Here is a 15,607-nt window from a genome sequence, read left to right on the forward strand (position 1 = left end):
TGGAGCGAGCAGCGCAGCAGAGCACGTCGGCTCCAGGGAGGCGCGCTGCTGGAACTCGTTCCAGACCCGCGAACTGTCACACACACGGCAGAGCCTCGGCGCAGCGGCCGTTACTGCCGCCCTCGGCAGGGGACGGAACGGCCCGGCGGCTCCGCACGGCGTAGTCCGCGAACGCCGCGGTCGGTAACTTCCGCTCAGGACGCTCGTGCCGCGGCCCCGCTCCCGTCGGGAATTCTGGGAAGCGTAGTCCAGGAGGCCGCTGTAGGCGGAGCCACTTCCGTCCCCGGTGCCCGAGGCCGCGGCCTTCGTTCCTCCCGGAAAGGTGAGCGCTCGCCTCCCGCGTCGCTCTTCCCGCGCCCACAGGCCCCTCCTTCGCCCTGCTGCGGGCCTGTGGCGAGCGGGCGGTGCACGTCGAGGAAGAGAGGCAGCCCGCGGCGAAGGGCGGCCCTGTGCCGCCTTTGAATGAGCCTGCGGGGCTGTGGGGCGGGTGGGGCGTCGCGGCTGAAGGCCCGGCCGGGGCCGCGCCGCGCGGGGCCTCAGGGTCTCCTGGGCGCCCTCCCGTCCCGCCCGTTTCCCTTCCCCCGGGCAGCGCCGCCGCCTCGGAGCAATGGAATATTCGGAGAGCATCTAATGCCTCTGGCTGCGTTTCCTCTTCTTTAAGTTGGTGTTAGTGAGTCTCCCTAATAAAGGTATTTTGAGAGTTTAGTGAGAGTGGAGAAGTAGAAAGCTGAGCCTGGCTTTTGGCACAGATCCGTCTCTGTTACCCGCGCTTTGTAATTCCCGGAGAAGCGCTCAGTTCTCCGAAAGCTGTGAACCCGGGATGGATGGGGTCAGAGCCCCCTGGTTCTTCTCTGATCTCTGAAGGAAGAGGGCTGTACCCGGATTTCTAGTAACACTTTTAACTTGAATTATTGGAGAGGGTCAGTAATTGGCCTCGCCGCTGCCTGGGAGTCCGCTGTAATGTGCGCGGGAGTTCATGAAGCTCTCATTTCTCAGCTCTGGCTCCTTACCGAGGGCTGCAAGGAGGAAGGAATGGCCCTTAGAGCCTCACCTGCGTAGGATTTAGCATATTTCATCCTCTCTGAGCTCTTAGGGGAGAAGATAGTTCTTTCACTCATCCCCAAATTCTTCGGCTTCGAAGATGCCATGGTATTTGTTGAGTAATGCAGGAAAGGATGGGGGGTACTTGGGCATGAGTCATAACATCATGTTTAAACATTGACTGCTAAATAGTATTCTAGGAGGCTTTTTATTTTTTTAAATCCTTACCCGAGGATTTTTTTTTTCATTGCTTTTCAGAGAGAGTGGAAGGGGGAGAGAGAGAAACATGGATGTCAGAAAGAGACATGGATTGGTTGCCTCCCCGAGGGGGGCCAGGGATTGAACCTGCAACTGAGGTGTGCAACCCTGACGGGAATAGAACCACAGACCCTTCAGTCTGTGGGATGGAGATCTAACCACTGAGCCAAACTGGCCAGGGCTTGAGGCTGCATTCCTTCGGCATGTCTTTGGCATTCATCCAAGTTGTTGTATGTATTAGTACTTCATTTGTTTTTATGCTGGTTAATATCGTAATTATGGACATACCGTAGTTTATCCATTCACCTGTTGGAGGATATTTGGGTTATTTCCAGTTTCGGGCAGTTATGAATAGGCTGCTGAGAACATCTGTGTACATGTTTTTGTGCTTATTTCTCTAGAATACATAATCAAGAATGGGATTGCTGGGTAATATGGAAAGTGTATGTTTAACTTTATAAGAAACAGCCAAACTGTTTAATGACGTTTGAGAGTTCCAGTTGCTCCACATCCTTGGCAGCACTTATTGTTGTCTTTCTAAATTCTAGACATTCTAATAGGCGCGTATTTGTATCTCATTACAATGTACATTTCCTTAATGACTAATGATGTCCATCAGATGTATCTTCTCTTTAGCTTTTTTGCCAATAAACTGTCCCAATCCCTCAGCTTGTGAGAATTAAATGAGGCAATTCCTCTAAAGCACAGGATTTGACTCTTTGACTTCTCACCCACCTTTCTGCTTCCTCATTTGCCCCAGGAACCCTCTGACCCGAATTCTGTTGGAGTACCCCGAGGAGCTCTTAGTGGCTAATACAGCTCTGTCACCCTCCAAGGCTAAGATCAGGCCACATTTTCTCCATTGAGCCCATGCTGCCCCCTCATCCAGCCTGGGTTTGAGCACCCCTTCCATGTTCTCCCCACGGACCCTGCTTAAATTTGACCCTGGAATCTATCTCTGTGTTATAATTGCTGATTACCTAACTGTTCTCCCACACCAGGCTCTGAGAAAATACAGATCTAGGAACTGTATCCCTTTTAGAAGGTAACCCACAAATGTTGGGTAAGTGAAAGAAAGCTCAACTCTTTCACTGCTGATTATGTGGCCAAGTTAACACTTGTTCTTGGTAGTTATACATATATTCTGTGGATTCTAGAGCAGCAGCCATGTGGGCAGGGACTTGGGAGGGGTGGGCATTCTACTAGAGAAGCAGAAAACCTCTCTCTGGTGGTGCTAAAAGGCTCTGCCTTATTCATAGCCCAGGGTTAGCCCTTTTTTGAGTCCTTTCTTACGGGTCACCTTGATGTTGCTTGGGAACAGTAAGTAAGGTAAATAACAGTAAATATCTGTTGAGAACAGTGAATAATCTTGAGGAAGAACCCAAGAAATTTAACTCCTGGTTTCCGAATCCTTCCAAGGGTGGAGCATGGAACTAGCACTTCACAGAAGAGAAATGTAGTAGCATCATGGGCTTTTTAAGTCTTTCATCGTAGCCTTGTAGGAAGCAGGTGTACCATTTGAGCCCCTCCCGCTTTAGGAACAATATTCACCGGCCATTAAACCTTCCAGAAGGGTGGTCTCAATGTCTAAACATACGTTATTACCCAGGCCACGGATTATTTAATAAGAAGCCATAATCCCTGCCACCTAGATGTCTTACAAGACACAATTGCAAGGACAGTTTTGTGATGTCGAGTAGTATCTGCTTCTCTGCAGCTACAAGACCATAGGAAACGGTGTGTTTTCCACTACTCACACATATATTCCTCACAACAGTCTTAGAGTGTTGGTGCTGTTATCCTACTGTTGTGGGTCACAGAAGTGAAACATGGAGAGGGGCTTATTCCATGGATTGAGACATATACAGCAGCACCGATATATAGTAAATGTATAGCCAGCATAAAGCAATGTCAGGTTTTGAAAGGAATTGTCAACAGAGTCCACTTTTAACCAGGACATCCCACCGCCTCGCCTTTCTCACATTTCCCAGGATCAGAACGAACACCTCAGGAGCCACGAGGTGTGTGAGGACTGCTGGGGACAGCCCTGGTGGCCGTCTCGTGCACACAGGCATCCTTCCGAATAGCCGGGTGGTGGCGGGATCCTGCTCACTCTCTTCCTGCTCAGGTGTGTGTGGCAGCGTCTGCCTGGGGGAGGGGACACCCTTCTCCAATTTGCTGAAAGACCGGTTTCCCTTTCTCTCATGGCTTCTTTCTTATCTCGCTCTGCCTTCTCAGGTCTCTGCCCTTCCCGAGGAACAGGAGAAAATGACCAAGTTCCAGGTGAGTGGGATTTTTGTTCCAGTCACCTAGCACGTTATTTCATTTCTCAGTAAGTGGTTCCTTTCTTCTCTTAGCCAGTATAAAGAATGACAGTGCATACTTACTACCACTCACGTGGCATGCTTTTTGTTTCAGTTTTTAAAAATTTGCTTAGTTTTTTGTTACATTTTATTTCACAAATAATAGTGTAAAAGAGAATAGAAATTTAAAAGAAAGAAAGACCCTCAAGCTCTTACCCTGCTTACATACCACCCCTCTCCCCCCATGGTCATTTTTGATGTGCATTCATAACTGTACTTGCAATAATAGATACAATTTTGAATTCATTTTTATTTTCAGTTAAAATTATAGCACTTAATTTTTGTCATCTAATAATACTACTTCTATGAATGTTCTCCCCCCGCCTTTTAACTCTTCCCCATTCACAAACTTTTAAGTTCTCGGGGAGTCTTGCAGTTTTGCACAGCAGTATCAGTTTTCCTACATATCATCTTCACCTAAAAAGCAGTTCTGAGAGAATTCTAATATAATTTGTCCTTATGTTCCAGGGACTCAGAACTAAGAAAAGTTGTGGGGGTTTTGTCCCTGAAGTACTTTGTAAAAAGAATACCTAAAAATGGTTTTGTCTCACAGAATCACACTGAATGAGGTGAACTCAGAAACACATAGTGTTAGATGTTTTCATAAAAAAGAGCTAGATCCTTTCTTCCCAGGACCTGAAGCTTTCTATATGTATGTCTGTGTGTTTCACCATTCATATATTAATTTATTTTATTAGAGCAATGCGGGTACTTAATTTAAAAACTTAAATCATACTACAGGATGCAGGCACTTTCCATCTTTCACTTTATTCATGGCTCTGAGGGGAACTTAGAATCGTCTGCACTGTTAACATGAACATAGAGGTTCATGTGAGTTCAGGTCCTATTCCAGTTCTTGTAGAAGGCAAGTGTCTGACCCACTCCAAAGCCTTTTCCATCTGGGTCAAGAATATCAGGCATACTAACTGGGTGTAAAGAGAAGCAGAAAATTTCAGAGCCATCCACAGTTCTCATTCAGAGACCAAGACCTGAAGTTGCAATGTTTGGAGCTCCAGCCAGAAGTGCAGTATTGAACAGGTCTCTAAAAAAATTTAACTTTCCCGCCCTGGCCAGGTGACTCAGTTGGTTGGAGCATCATCCTATCCAGCAGAAGGCTGTGGGTTTGATTCCTGGTCAGGGCACATAGCTAGGTTTCTGGTTCAATCCCCAGTCAAGGTGCATAGGGAGGCAACTGATCTGTTTCTCTCTCACAGTGATGTTTCTCTCTCTCCATTCTGCTCTCTCAAAGTCAGTAAAAACATATCCTTGGGTGAAAATTAAAGAAAAAAATTAAATTTCCCTATAGCAAAACGTTACAAGACACTTAAACAGTCACGGTGACTGATAGCCTGTAAGCTGGCAAATTAAATAAGCGGAGTGTGTGTGTAAAAGGGAAAATAGACTCATCACACACAGGCAGAACTAAATCTTTTCTGGAGCAGGTGACATTATTGATAAACTTTAAGACAGTAGCAGCTCATGATGCAGCAGAGTTCCAGGGACTTCCCTGTAGGTGTGCTAACAAAAGGTAGCAATTTAAAGTGTAAGGCTTCCTTTCCTTGCAGCCCCTTTGGTGGGTGGAGTTAGCAGTGTGGAAGGCAGATAGGAAGCAGCGCCTTAATCCTGCCGCAGCTGCCCCAGAGGCCAGACCAGTTTCCCAACCTTTACATTTGCTCATTGCTGCCCCTCTTCCGTAAGCATAGCCTGTGTGTGTTTGGTGGTGTAGGAGCTGGTGACCTTCAAGGACGTGGCTGTGGTCTTCACCGAGGAGGAGCTGGGGCTGCTGGACCCGTCCCAGAGGAAGCTGTACCGAGACGTGATGCTGGAGAACTTCTGGAACCTGGTGTCCCTGGGTGAGGACAGGCGCCCTCTGTAACTCAGGGTCGCCCTCTTTGTGTGCTCAGTTGTTTGAAGCTCTGGGACTCCTGAAATCCTTCTCTGAGCTTGGGCATCTAACAAGCCCTGCGCGGCAAAGACAAGATGTTTCTGTCCTTTGAACTCGCAGTGAGCACACCGTGGTCCTGCCCCACTGCTTTGTCATGAAATCAGTTCAGTGAGTTGCTCCAGCTTTTTGTTTCTCAGGATGTCAGTAACTGTTTTTAACTTGATTTTTCAGAGGTATTTTGTTTCTCACTTTAACAACATATTTGTAAGTAACTTTAAACTTACAGGACATTTACAAAAGTAAAAATATAGAACAAGAACACCCATATGGCTTTTACCCAAGTCCCCCTGTAATGACATTTTACCCCCTTGCTTTGTCATTTATACACATGTTCTTTCTCCAGATAATTTTTGTATATTTATGAAAATGTACGCATATTCATAATATTTTTTTCCTGAACAATTTGCAGGTAACTTACATATACCATCTCCCTTTACCTCCAAATACTTCAGTGTAAATGCAGGGTTTGGGAATCCCCAAGACTGCACTCTTTCAGACACCAGTTGCAAGTTCAGGGGTCCCCAGTAGTACCCCGAGGCTTGATAATTAGCTGGAAGACTCTCAGAACTCACTGAAAGCTGTTATACTCATGGTTACACTGATTTCACAGGGAGAGAGGGAGAGGGAAAAACATCAATGATGAGAGAGTCATTGGTCGGCTGCCTCCACGCCCCCGACTGGGTATCTAGCCCACAACCCGGGCATGTGCCCTGACCAGGAATCGAACTGTGATCTCCTGGATCCTAGTTCGATGCTCAACCGCTGAGCCACGCCCAAGGGGGACAGCACTAACTCTTCCCGGCAATGATGTGTGACAGTACACATGGTGTATTACCTCCGAGCCTTGGTGTCCAGAGTTTTTTGGAAGCTTGGTCATGTAGGTGCGGTTGGACACCTATGTGGCTAACCTTAGTTTCCAGCCCCTCTGGAAATCAAGCTGGTATCAGGTGGCCCAAAGCCGTCACCATAAATCACACTGTTAAACTGTCTGGTCTGGCCCAAGGCCTCTGGGTAAGAAAGACACTCTTATCAAGTAGGACATTCTGGGGCCTTAGAGATCACCTCCTGAGAGCTGAGGGCAAAGACCATACGTCTCATTGGGCAAAGTTAATTCTTTTTTTAAAAAATATGTTTTTATTGATTTTTTAGAGAGAGGAAGGGAGGAGGAGAGAGAGAGAGAAACATTGGTGAGAGAGAAACATCATCAATGGGCTGCCTCCTGCACGCCCCCTACTGGGGATCGAGCCCAAAACCCGGGCATGTGCCCTGACTGGGAATCGAACCGTGACCTCTTGGTTCCTGGGTGGATGCTCAACCGCTGAGCAACACCGGCTGGGCTGGGCAAGGTTAATTCTTTACTGAACAGTGTATTTTGTAGAAGTAAGAATGTTTTCCTACATATCCCCGGTGCAGATATAATACTTTTTTCCACTCTTATCATTTGTGCTCTAATTTCATCAGCAGAGCCCATTCTAGTCCTTATAGCATATTTTTGTCCCCCCAGAGCAAGATCTAGTCTAGAATCTAGTCTCGCTGTCATGTCTCCTTGACTCCTTTAATTAGGAATATTTCCACAGCATTTCTTTATTTTTTGTGACAGTGGCATTTTTGAAGAATACTGTTTGTTCCCTGTCCCCTGGCTTTAATAGGACATTCCTAATACGCCCTCATAATTAGGTCCAGATGATCCTTTCTGGCTGGCGCTCGGATTGGGACCCCATCTAGAGGCACACCGTCTGTCCCACGTGGGTGATGTTCACCTTCCTCACCCAGTCAAGATGTTGTCCAATTTCTCCACTATGAAATTACTGCTGATTTTCCTCTAGCAGTCATAAGGGCAACACTCTCTAAGACCACACAGATATTTAGCATCCGATGATGATTCCTGCCTTTTCAGTCTTTACCACGATAGTTACAAACTGATGATTTTCTGATGTAGTGCTTCCCTCAAATTTAGCAGTCAGCATGGGACATTCTACAGTAAGCAGGACCCCCCGCCCCATCCATTTATTTGGTATCTGTAAGGGTCTGTGGAATCTTTTTTTAACTATGGCTTATAATGTATCGCTGTGCCCTTGTAATATGCCCCAACAGGTTTTTTTAACACTTCCTTACCTTATGCTCACCTTTTCCTTTCCCTCAGCTCTGGAATCATCCATTTCTTTTATTAGGGAATGGTATTTCACTCCAAGGTCTGGATGTTAAGTATTGTCATTGCCAGTGGTGTTTTTGTTTCTTAGTCTCAGGGAATGGAGCTAGGAGGCAGGGGTGTGTGTGTATGTACATGCAAACACGTGTTCATGTACATACACATACACAACTGCATGTGAATATATACATATGAGTAGATGTTCCGTTTTATTCAAAATAAGAGAGATGTTGATTAAAATTATACTTGAAATACTGTTTCTGACCCATGAGATTGGCAAAAATTTAGAACTTTTTTTGGGCAAAGCTGTGGGAAATAAAACACTTTCATACGTTAAAATTAGGAATGCAAAAATGATACAACCACAAAGGAGGAGAATTTGACAGTATCTAACAAAACTGTGTATTCGCCTGCCCTGGTGGGTGGTGCTCAGAGCTTGGAGCATCAGCCCATGCACCGAAGGGTCGAGGGTTTGATCCCCAGTCAGCGGCATGTATGTGGTTGCAGGTTCCATCCCCGACCTGGCAGGTGCGGGAGGCAGCCAATCTCTGTGTCTCTCCCTCCCTCCCTCTCCTCCCCTCCTCCTCCTTTCCACTTTCTCTAAAAAAAGAATCAATGGAAAAACTCTCCTTGGAGGATTCACGGGAAGAAAAGAAGACGACTATTTGCTTAACCCTTTCCTAGCAATTCACTTCTAGGAACTTTTCCTAAAGATAGCAGAGTACAAGAGAGCATTAAGAATACTCTGGTTTCTCTTCAGATTGCAATGAATCTTTCGCCTTTTACAAAAGATTTCCATGGAGAGGAACAATTCTAAGTTTATACTCAGTTTTTTGAGGCCTTGCTTTAGTAGGGCCTTAAAAAAAAGAAAAAAGAGAGAGCATTAATAGCATGCTATAATTTCTATAAGAAAGAAGGAGAAATAAGTAACTATATGTATCTCTGCTTATCTTTATAAGAAGAAACACAAAAGGATTAACCAAAAAAATAATAAGGTAGTTTTCATAGGGGGTGGAAGTAACAGTGCGGAAGGAATGTGGAAGAGAGTCACACCTCTTTGAGGATACCTTTTTATCTAGTTGGGACCTTAGAAAATATGTTAGTTCAACACATTATAAAAATTAAAGTAGAATGCAAAGGGATTGTAATCTACAGCTAAAAGAGAAATGAAACAAATGGACTCAGTTGTATTTGAAATTAATAACATAACCATACTGAAGAGAAAAGAAAGAACCTGTGGAAGGAGCTAAGGAGCACAGTAGATAACTGTATACCCTTAGTTTTAGGTACAGTGGGAGGGGGAGGCAAGAATGAATTGTAGTCCTGAACGGTTCTCAGTGGGTTTGTTTTTATAGTGATATATGGAGGAAGCAATTCTGAAACTTATTTATTTATTTAAAGAGAGGAAGGAGGGAGCGGGGAGAGAGAGAGGCATCGATTTATTATCTCACTTATTTATGCACTCATTAAAAAAAAGTAACTCAAAATAGATAAGAGATCTAATGTAAATCTAAAAGTGTGAAACTTCTAGAAGGAAACACAGGAAAAAATCATGACCTTCAAAGTATTCTCAGATAGGACACCAAAATCATGACTCAGAAAAGAAAATGATAAATTGGACTTCTTCAAAACTTAAAAATTTTGCTTTTACAGGGACACAGCCCTTCAAACCGGACCTTATATTCCAGCTGGAGAGAGAAGAAAAACGTTTGATGATGCAGACAGAAACCCAGGGAGATGGGTGTTCAGGTGAGAAGCATCCAGCAATAACCCAGCAGCCAAACAGCCCCTCCTAGAACAAGTCAGAACATACCACGTCTCTGTTTCAACTCTGAAGGCTTTCCGTTTCGCACATGGTAAAACCTAAAGTACTTACAGTGCCTAGTAGGCCTTAAGGGGTCTGTGCCCTGAGCACTGTCTAGCTTTGCACAGTTTCTTACTATTGTTTGTTTGCCCACTCTGTTTTAGCTTTACTGTCCCACTGCTGCCCAGCAGACCTGTCGTTTATGCCTCTGCTACAGGTTCCTTGGCTTGACTTTCCCTCTGCCTTCAATGAATGAATGAGTTAACAGAGGCATGGTCTTCGCTGTCACCAGTCCTCCCTGAGATAGCTAGCTAGTAGGTATACAGACAAACAGACTAAAACATTACCATGCCCATGTGACAGAGAAAAAAGAAAAAGTTTTTATGAGGACAAAAAGCATTTGTCCATTTGAAACAATATTCTTTCCCATTTGAGACCATTCCCTTCTGTTTTCTCCTCGGCATCTCCAGGCAGCCCATGATAATGTCTATGGTTTTACTAAACCTTTGAACAGGGCCGCCACGTTCAGGATCCAGCTTGTGTTGCAAAGCCCTGATTTTGAAGCATACAGATAGCCCCAGTGATGTCAGTTCTACTTATACTCCTGAGGTAGCCAAAGAAGAGCCATTTCCTAGGTATTTTAGAGGTAATCACATGAATATTCCTCTAGTTCACTGAAGTTGCATGTCATAACCTAAGTGCAAAAGCTTGAAATCTGAATAAAAGCATTCACTGTGTACGTGTCTAAATTCTCTCTATCCTTATAGGAACCAAGAACCATCATAATGTGGAGAATATTCAAGAAGCGGGATTAAGCAACCTTTCTCCCAAAGAGCTTTCCTCCTGGCAGACCTGGCAGCAAGGTGCAGGTGGGTTAGCCAGGTGTCAAGATTCCATGAAAAACTTTCAAAGGAGTATTTCTAAGATGCAAAAACAAGGTGATTCCCCCTGCCAGGTTTGGACAGGAATACCAGTTCAGATTTCTGAAGATGGGAATTATATATTGACTCCTGTAGGGGATGGTCCCAATTACATAAAACATAAGGAATTTGCATCTTGGAGAGCCCAGCATTCGTGGAGGAAAATGTATCTGATAGAGTCACATAATTATCAGTGTAGATGTCAACCAATTTCCACGAAGAATAATTTCTGTAAGTGTGACAGCATCGGTTGGATCTCACATCACAATGATAATCTGAGAGTACACAGAACAGAAGAAACCCACAGCTGCCATGACTGTGGAGAAGACATTATGAAGGTGTCACCACATAATCAAGACTTAATTCAAACAGAACCAACCCCCTATGCCTGTATTGAGTGCAGAAAAGCCACCAGTGTTGATTTCAGCTCTAAGGTTCATCAGCAGTTAGACTTAGGAGGAAAGCCACACACATACAGTCCATGTGGAAAGGGCTGTAGATGTAATTCAGTTCTGCATATTCATTGTGTTCCTGGAGGAGAGTGTGCTTTTGAGAGTTCACATCTGCGGTCCCATCAGAGAAAACGTACAGAAGAGGAGCCGTGTAGATGTGCATATGGTGACAACGTGAACCGGTGCTCCTCCCTTCACATGTATGGACCTATTCATACAGGAGAGACATCCTATAGTTATAAAGAAACCTTCAGTCAGAGCTTAGACCTCAGTGGTATTAGAGTTAGTACTGGGAAGGAACCCCATGAATATAAGGAGAATGGGAGTGTCCTTAGGAGTTCTTGTCCGCAAGTTCATCAGAAAATCCACACTGAAGAGAAGCTGTACACAGATGTGGAATGTGAAAAAGGTTTCATTTGTAGCTCAAATCTTAACATTCAGCATAGAGTTCACATGGAAGAGAGTCCCTATAATTCTGAGGAATGTGCTAATGGCTTCAGTCTGCCCTCATGTTTTCAGGACCTTCGGATAGTCCATCCTAGGGAACAGCCATATAAACATTCATGTGGTAACAGCTTCAGCCAAAATTCATATCTTCAAGGCCATCAGAAAACTCACATTGGAGAGAAACCCTATAAGGAGTGTGGGAATGGCTTCAATTGGAGTTCAAAACTTAAAGATCATCAGAGAATCCGCACTGGAGAGAAGCCATACAAATGCAATGCTTGTGGTAAAGGCTTCAGTCATAGATCAGTTTTTAATGTCCATCAGAGAGTCCACACAGGAGAGAAACCTTATAAATGTGAGGAGTGTGATAAGGGATTCAGTCGGAGTTCATACCTTCAGGCCCATCAGAGAATCCACACTGGAGAAAAACCATATAAGTGTGAGGAGTGTGGGAGGGGCTTCAGTCGGAATTCATACCTTCAAGGCCATCAGAGAGTCCACACTGGAGAAAAACCATATAAGTGTGAGGAGTGTGGGAAGGGCTTCAGTCGGAGTTCACACCTTCAAGGCCATCAAAGAGTCCACACTGGAGAAAAACCCTACAAATGTGAGGAATGTGGGAAAGGATTCAGTTGGAGCTTTAATCTTCAAATTCATCAGAGGGTTCACACAGGAGAGAAACCCTATAAATGTGGAGAGTGTGATAAGGGCTTCAGTAAAGCCTCAACTCTTTTGGCCCATCAGAGAGTTCACACAGGAGAGAAGCCATACCAGTGTGATGAGTGTGGTAAGAGCTTCAGTCAGAGATCATACCTTCAAAGCCATCAGAGTGTCCACACTGGAGAGAGACCATATATATGTGAGGTATGTGGGAAGGGCTTCAGTCAGAGAGCATATCTTCAGGGTCATCAGAGAGTCCACACTAGAGTGAAACCATATAAATGTGAGATGTGTGGGAAGGGCTTTAGTCAGAGTTCACGCCTTGAAGCACATCGGAGGGTCCACACAGGAGGGAAACCATACAAATGTGAGGTGTGCACAAAGCGCTTCAGTGAGAGTTCACGCCTTCAAGCACATCAGAGGGTCCACACAGAAGGGAGGCCCTATAAATGTGAACAGTGTGGTAAGGGTTTCAGTGGGTTTTCAAGTCTTCAAGCCCATCACAGAGTCCACACTGGGGAAAAACCATATAAATGTGAGGTGTGTGGAAAGGGCTTCAGTCAGAGGTCAAATCTTCAGGCTCACCAGAGAGTCCACACAGGAGAAAAACCATACAAATGTGATGCATGTGGTAAAGGTTTTCGTTGGAGCTCAGGTCTTCTAATTCATCAAAGAGTCCATAGTGACACATTTTATAGAAGTGAGTATGGTAAGGATTATCCTTCATCAGATAATCCATACAGAAATGAATTCCTGTAAAATGATATTTTCTCTTGTTTTGAAGTCCTCAAATGGAAGCTGAATTTTTCCATTTACTAGAGTTCTTGTATTAGAAAAAGAATTTCTTTAATGAAAATGTGATGTTTCAACCCAACCCCAACATTCACAATAGGAGACCACACAGCAGACATCTAATGAGAGGTTTCATAAGGGATTTTGTCTGAAATGTAGCATCAGTCATTGCACATGACTTTAACTAATTGCACTAGGGCTTATAAAAGATAAGTATGGTCAGGAATTTAGCAAAAGTCCAGTGATGAGCTGCCCAAATCCATACCTACTGGAAGGGAACCTGAAGGGGAGGAGCTTCATTCATTGCTGTCTATAAAGCCATGACATTGCCTGACTCGACATAGGTGCTCAGTACTTTTTGCTAAATGACAAAATGTGTATTGAAATTTTTATTAAGCTCATTTTCCCCCACCAGAAAACATGTATTTGGAGGGCTGCAAGTAACCTTAATATAATCACTTCAGGTATTTGAAACGTGGCACATCAAGCAGTATTGCAGTCTGAAATGACATGAATTTGGTTGTAACCCTGTTAGGATTGGTTTCCATCTTATATGCCATCTTAAGCAGGGATGAGCTGAATGTCTTACCATTTGGTCTCTTTCTGTATACTATCAGTTTAAATTTCGCTCTGTGTGTGTGTCTGTGTTAGTATGTACGTATGTGCACTTTAAATGACATTGCAAACTGATACTGTTACTGGTTAACTGCAAAAATGGAACACTGCATTTTACATAATTGAATTTTTACTCCTGCCTGTGTGTTAAGGCAGAATTTTACTGTAATATTTGGAAAGTGTCAGAAATGGCTACTAATGAAAAATACTTTCTTAATAAATGTCAAAATTACAATACTTGGTTCTAGTCTCCATCTTTCCATGAAAGCCCTTTGATCTGACTGATTTCTAAGAGCTATAGCCTTTAGCCAACTTCACCTCCTTAAGGAAGATCTGTGATGAGTTTGGAGAACTTTAATTTTGTCAAGTTTTACATCCCTATACTCCTCCCACTCACACAAAGGAAAAATATTGAATTTTTAAAAACATTTTATTAAACATATTGATGATGAGGATATGATTGCCTTTTACTTGGTGGTCTGTATCTTCAAGAACAATGCATATTGTTGGTGGGAGTGAAAAGTATAAGCTTGTTAGAGAAGAGTTAGTCATACAATATATGTCAAAATGTCAAATATGCACCCTGGCCAGGTAGCTCAGTTGGTTAGAGCATTGTCCCCATAAGCCATGGTTGTGGGTTCAGTCCTCAGTCAGGGTGCATACAAGAAGCAACCAATTGTCCAGTTGGTGTCGCTCAATAAATTAGAGCGTCATCCCACTCACCAGAAGGTTGCGGGTTTGATTCCAGTCAGGGTACATATCTTGGCTGCAGGTTTCATCCCTGGCCCCAGTAGGGTGCATTTGGGAGGCAACCAATTGATGTTTCTCTCTCTCTCCCCCACACCTCCCTTTACTCTTTCTGAAAAAGCAATAAATACAAAATGTGTGAAGAAAATATAGTATCCAAGAACTGTGGGAGAACTTTTTATGGTCTAATATATGTGTAATTGGAAACACAGAGGGAGAGTGGAGAGAATGAAAAAAAACCTAGTTGAAGAGAGAATGGCTGAGAATTTTCCAAAAGCAATAAAAGACCTCCCCTAAATCAGGAACCTCAGACTACCCAAGCAAGATTTAAAAATGAAAAGCCGAAAAACTATACACAGTATTGCCAAACAGCTGAGAATGAACAACACAGAGGAAACATTGAAGGCGGACAGAAAACAACACATTGCATGCATAGAACAGAGGTGAGGAAAAGATCAGACTTCTCACCCAAATATCATCTGGTGAGGATTAAAAAATAAAAATAAAATTGTACTATAAAATAAAAAAATAGTGATAGATAAATGGTAAAAAGTGTCAACTTGAATTTGGGATACAAGTATATCGGGTCTATTTAACTATTCTCCTTTTGTCAATTTTTGAACTTTTATAATAAAAAGCTACAAAATACATTTCCTTCCTAGGAGAAAAATCATGGCTTCTTGGTTTCACTTGGCTTATTTCATCTCAAGGCACTTTATTTTATATATATCGGGAGCAGAATAGAAGTATGTCATGAAATGTCTAAAGCCGAACCCAAATTAGAAAACATTTCAGGATATTATATATGCATACATCACAGTATTTTCTTAAATTACCTGCAATGGAGCTGTTTTTGTTTGCCATAACAACTAATATTTTAAAAAAACAAACAACGAAGTTCAAGATATTTCTCTATTATAGCCTTCTCAATGTTTGTATTGTCATTTTGTGAATTCTTAGCATATTGGAATGAAGAATTTCATTCAACAAAACACGTCAAGAAATCTTAGGTGCCTTTGGGTTAGAGGACGCAAAGGAATTAAACACTGTTCTGCACCCCCACCCCCCACTGTCCTTTCCTCCCCTCGGAGCTTGCAAAGCTTGGCCCCTGAAGACTGAGGCTCCGACATACTTACCCTCCCAGGACTTACTACATTAGCCTAAGTATTCAGTTGTTACCAAGTCTTTCGGATTCCGTGTGATTCCTGCCCAAGCGAACAGCTAGATTGTTTATTCCAGGAACTTCCACCAACACCCATCAACTCTTCAATCTCTCCCAAAGAATCAACAGTCTGCACCTAAAGATTCCTTGGCTACAAAAAGCCTTCTTGTTCCCACTAACCCATGGCCTTTCTAAGTCCCTCGCATTGGAAGACCTGCTCAAACCAATCTTGGAATTCTTTCCCAGTGAGCT

General features: G+C 43.5%; 1 protein-coding gene and 1 non-coding gene across 2 annotated transcripts; both read left to right on the top strand.

Moving 5' to 3' along the window:
• Positions 1–1,238: 1,238 nt before the first annotated feature.
• Positions 1,239–13,677, top strand: LOC107542228 (zinc finger protein 112-like). Its single transcript, XM_087826759.1, has 6 exons — positions 1,239–1,529; positions 3,291–3,427; positions 3,538–3,582; positions 5,389–5,515; positions 9,410–9,505; positions 10,328–13,677. The coding sequence occupies exons 3-6, from the start codon at positions 3,568–3,570 to the stop codon at positions 12,796–12,798; spliced, it is 2,709 nt and encodes a 902-aa protein (XP_087682885.1). The 5' UTR covers positions 1,239–1,529; positions 3,291–3,427; positions 3,538–3,567; the 3' UTR covers positions 12,799–13,677.
• LOC148091066 (U5 spliceosomal RNA) lies at positions 8,497–8,613 on the top strand. Its single transcript, XR_015716070.1, has one exon. It is a non-coding gene; the product is annotated as a U5 spliceosomal RNA (small nuclear RNA).
• Positions 13,678–15,607: the final 1,930 nt, after the last annotated feature.

This window comes from Miniopterus natalensis, chromosome 18 (assembly GCF_054644295.1).
Source record: "Miniopterus natalensis isolate mMinNat1 chromosome 18, mMinNat1.hap1, whole genome shotgun sequence".
Lineage (NCBI taxonomy): Eukaryota > Metazoa > Chordata > Mammalia > Chiroptera > Miniopteridae > Miniopterus > Miniopterus natalensis.

Bases quoted from the DNA above. Each gene is read 5' to 3' on its own strand.
- LOC107542228 (XM_087826759.1), top strand. The intron at 5,516-9,409 runs GTGAGGACAGGC...TTGCTTTTACAG, and splicing joins CTGGAACCTGGTGTCCCTGG to GGACACAGCCCTTCAAACCG. The intron at 9,506-10,327 runs GTGAGAAGCATC...CTATCCTTATAG, and splicing joins CCAGGGAGATGGGTGTTCAG to GAACCAAGAACCATCATAAT.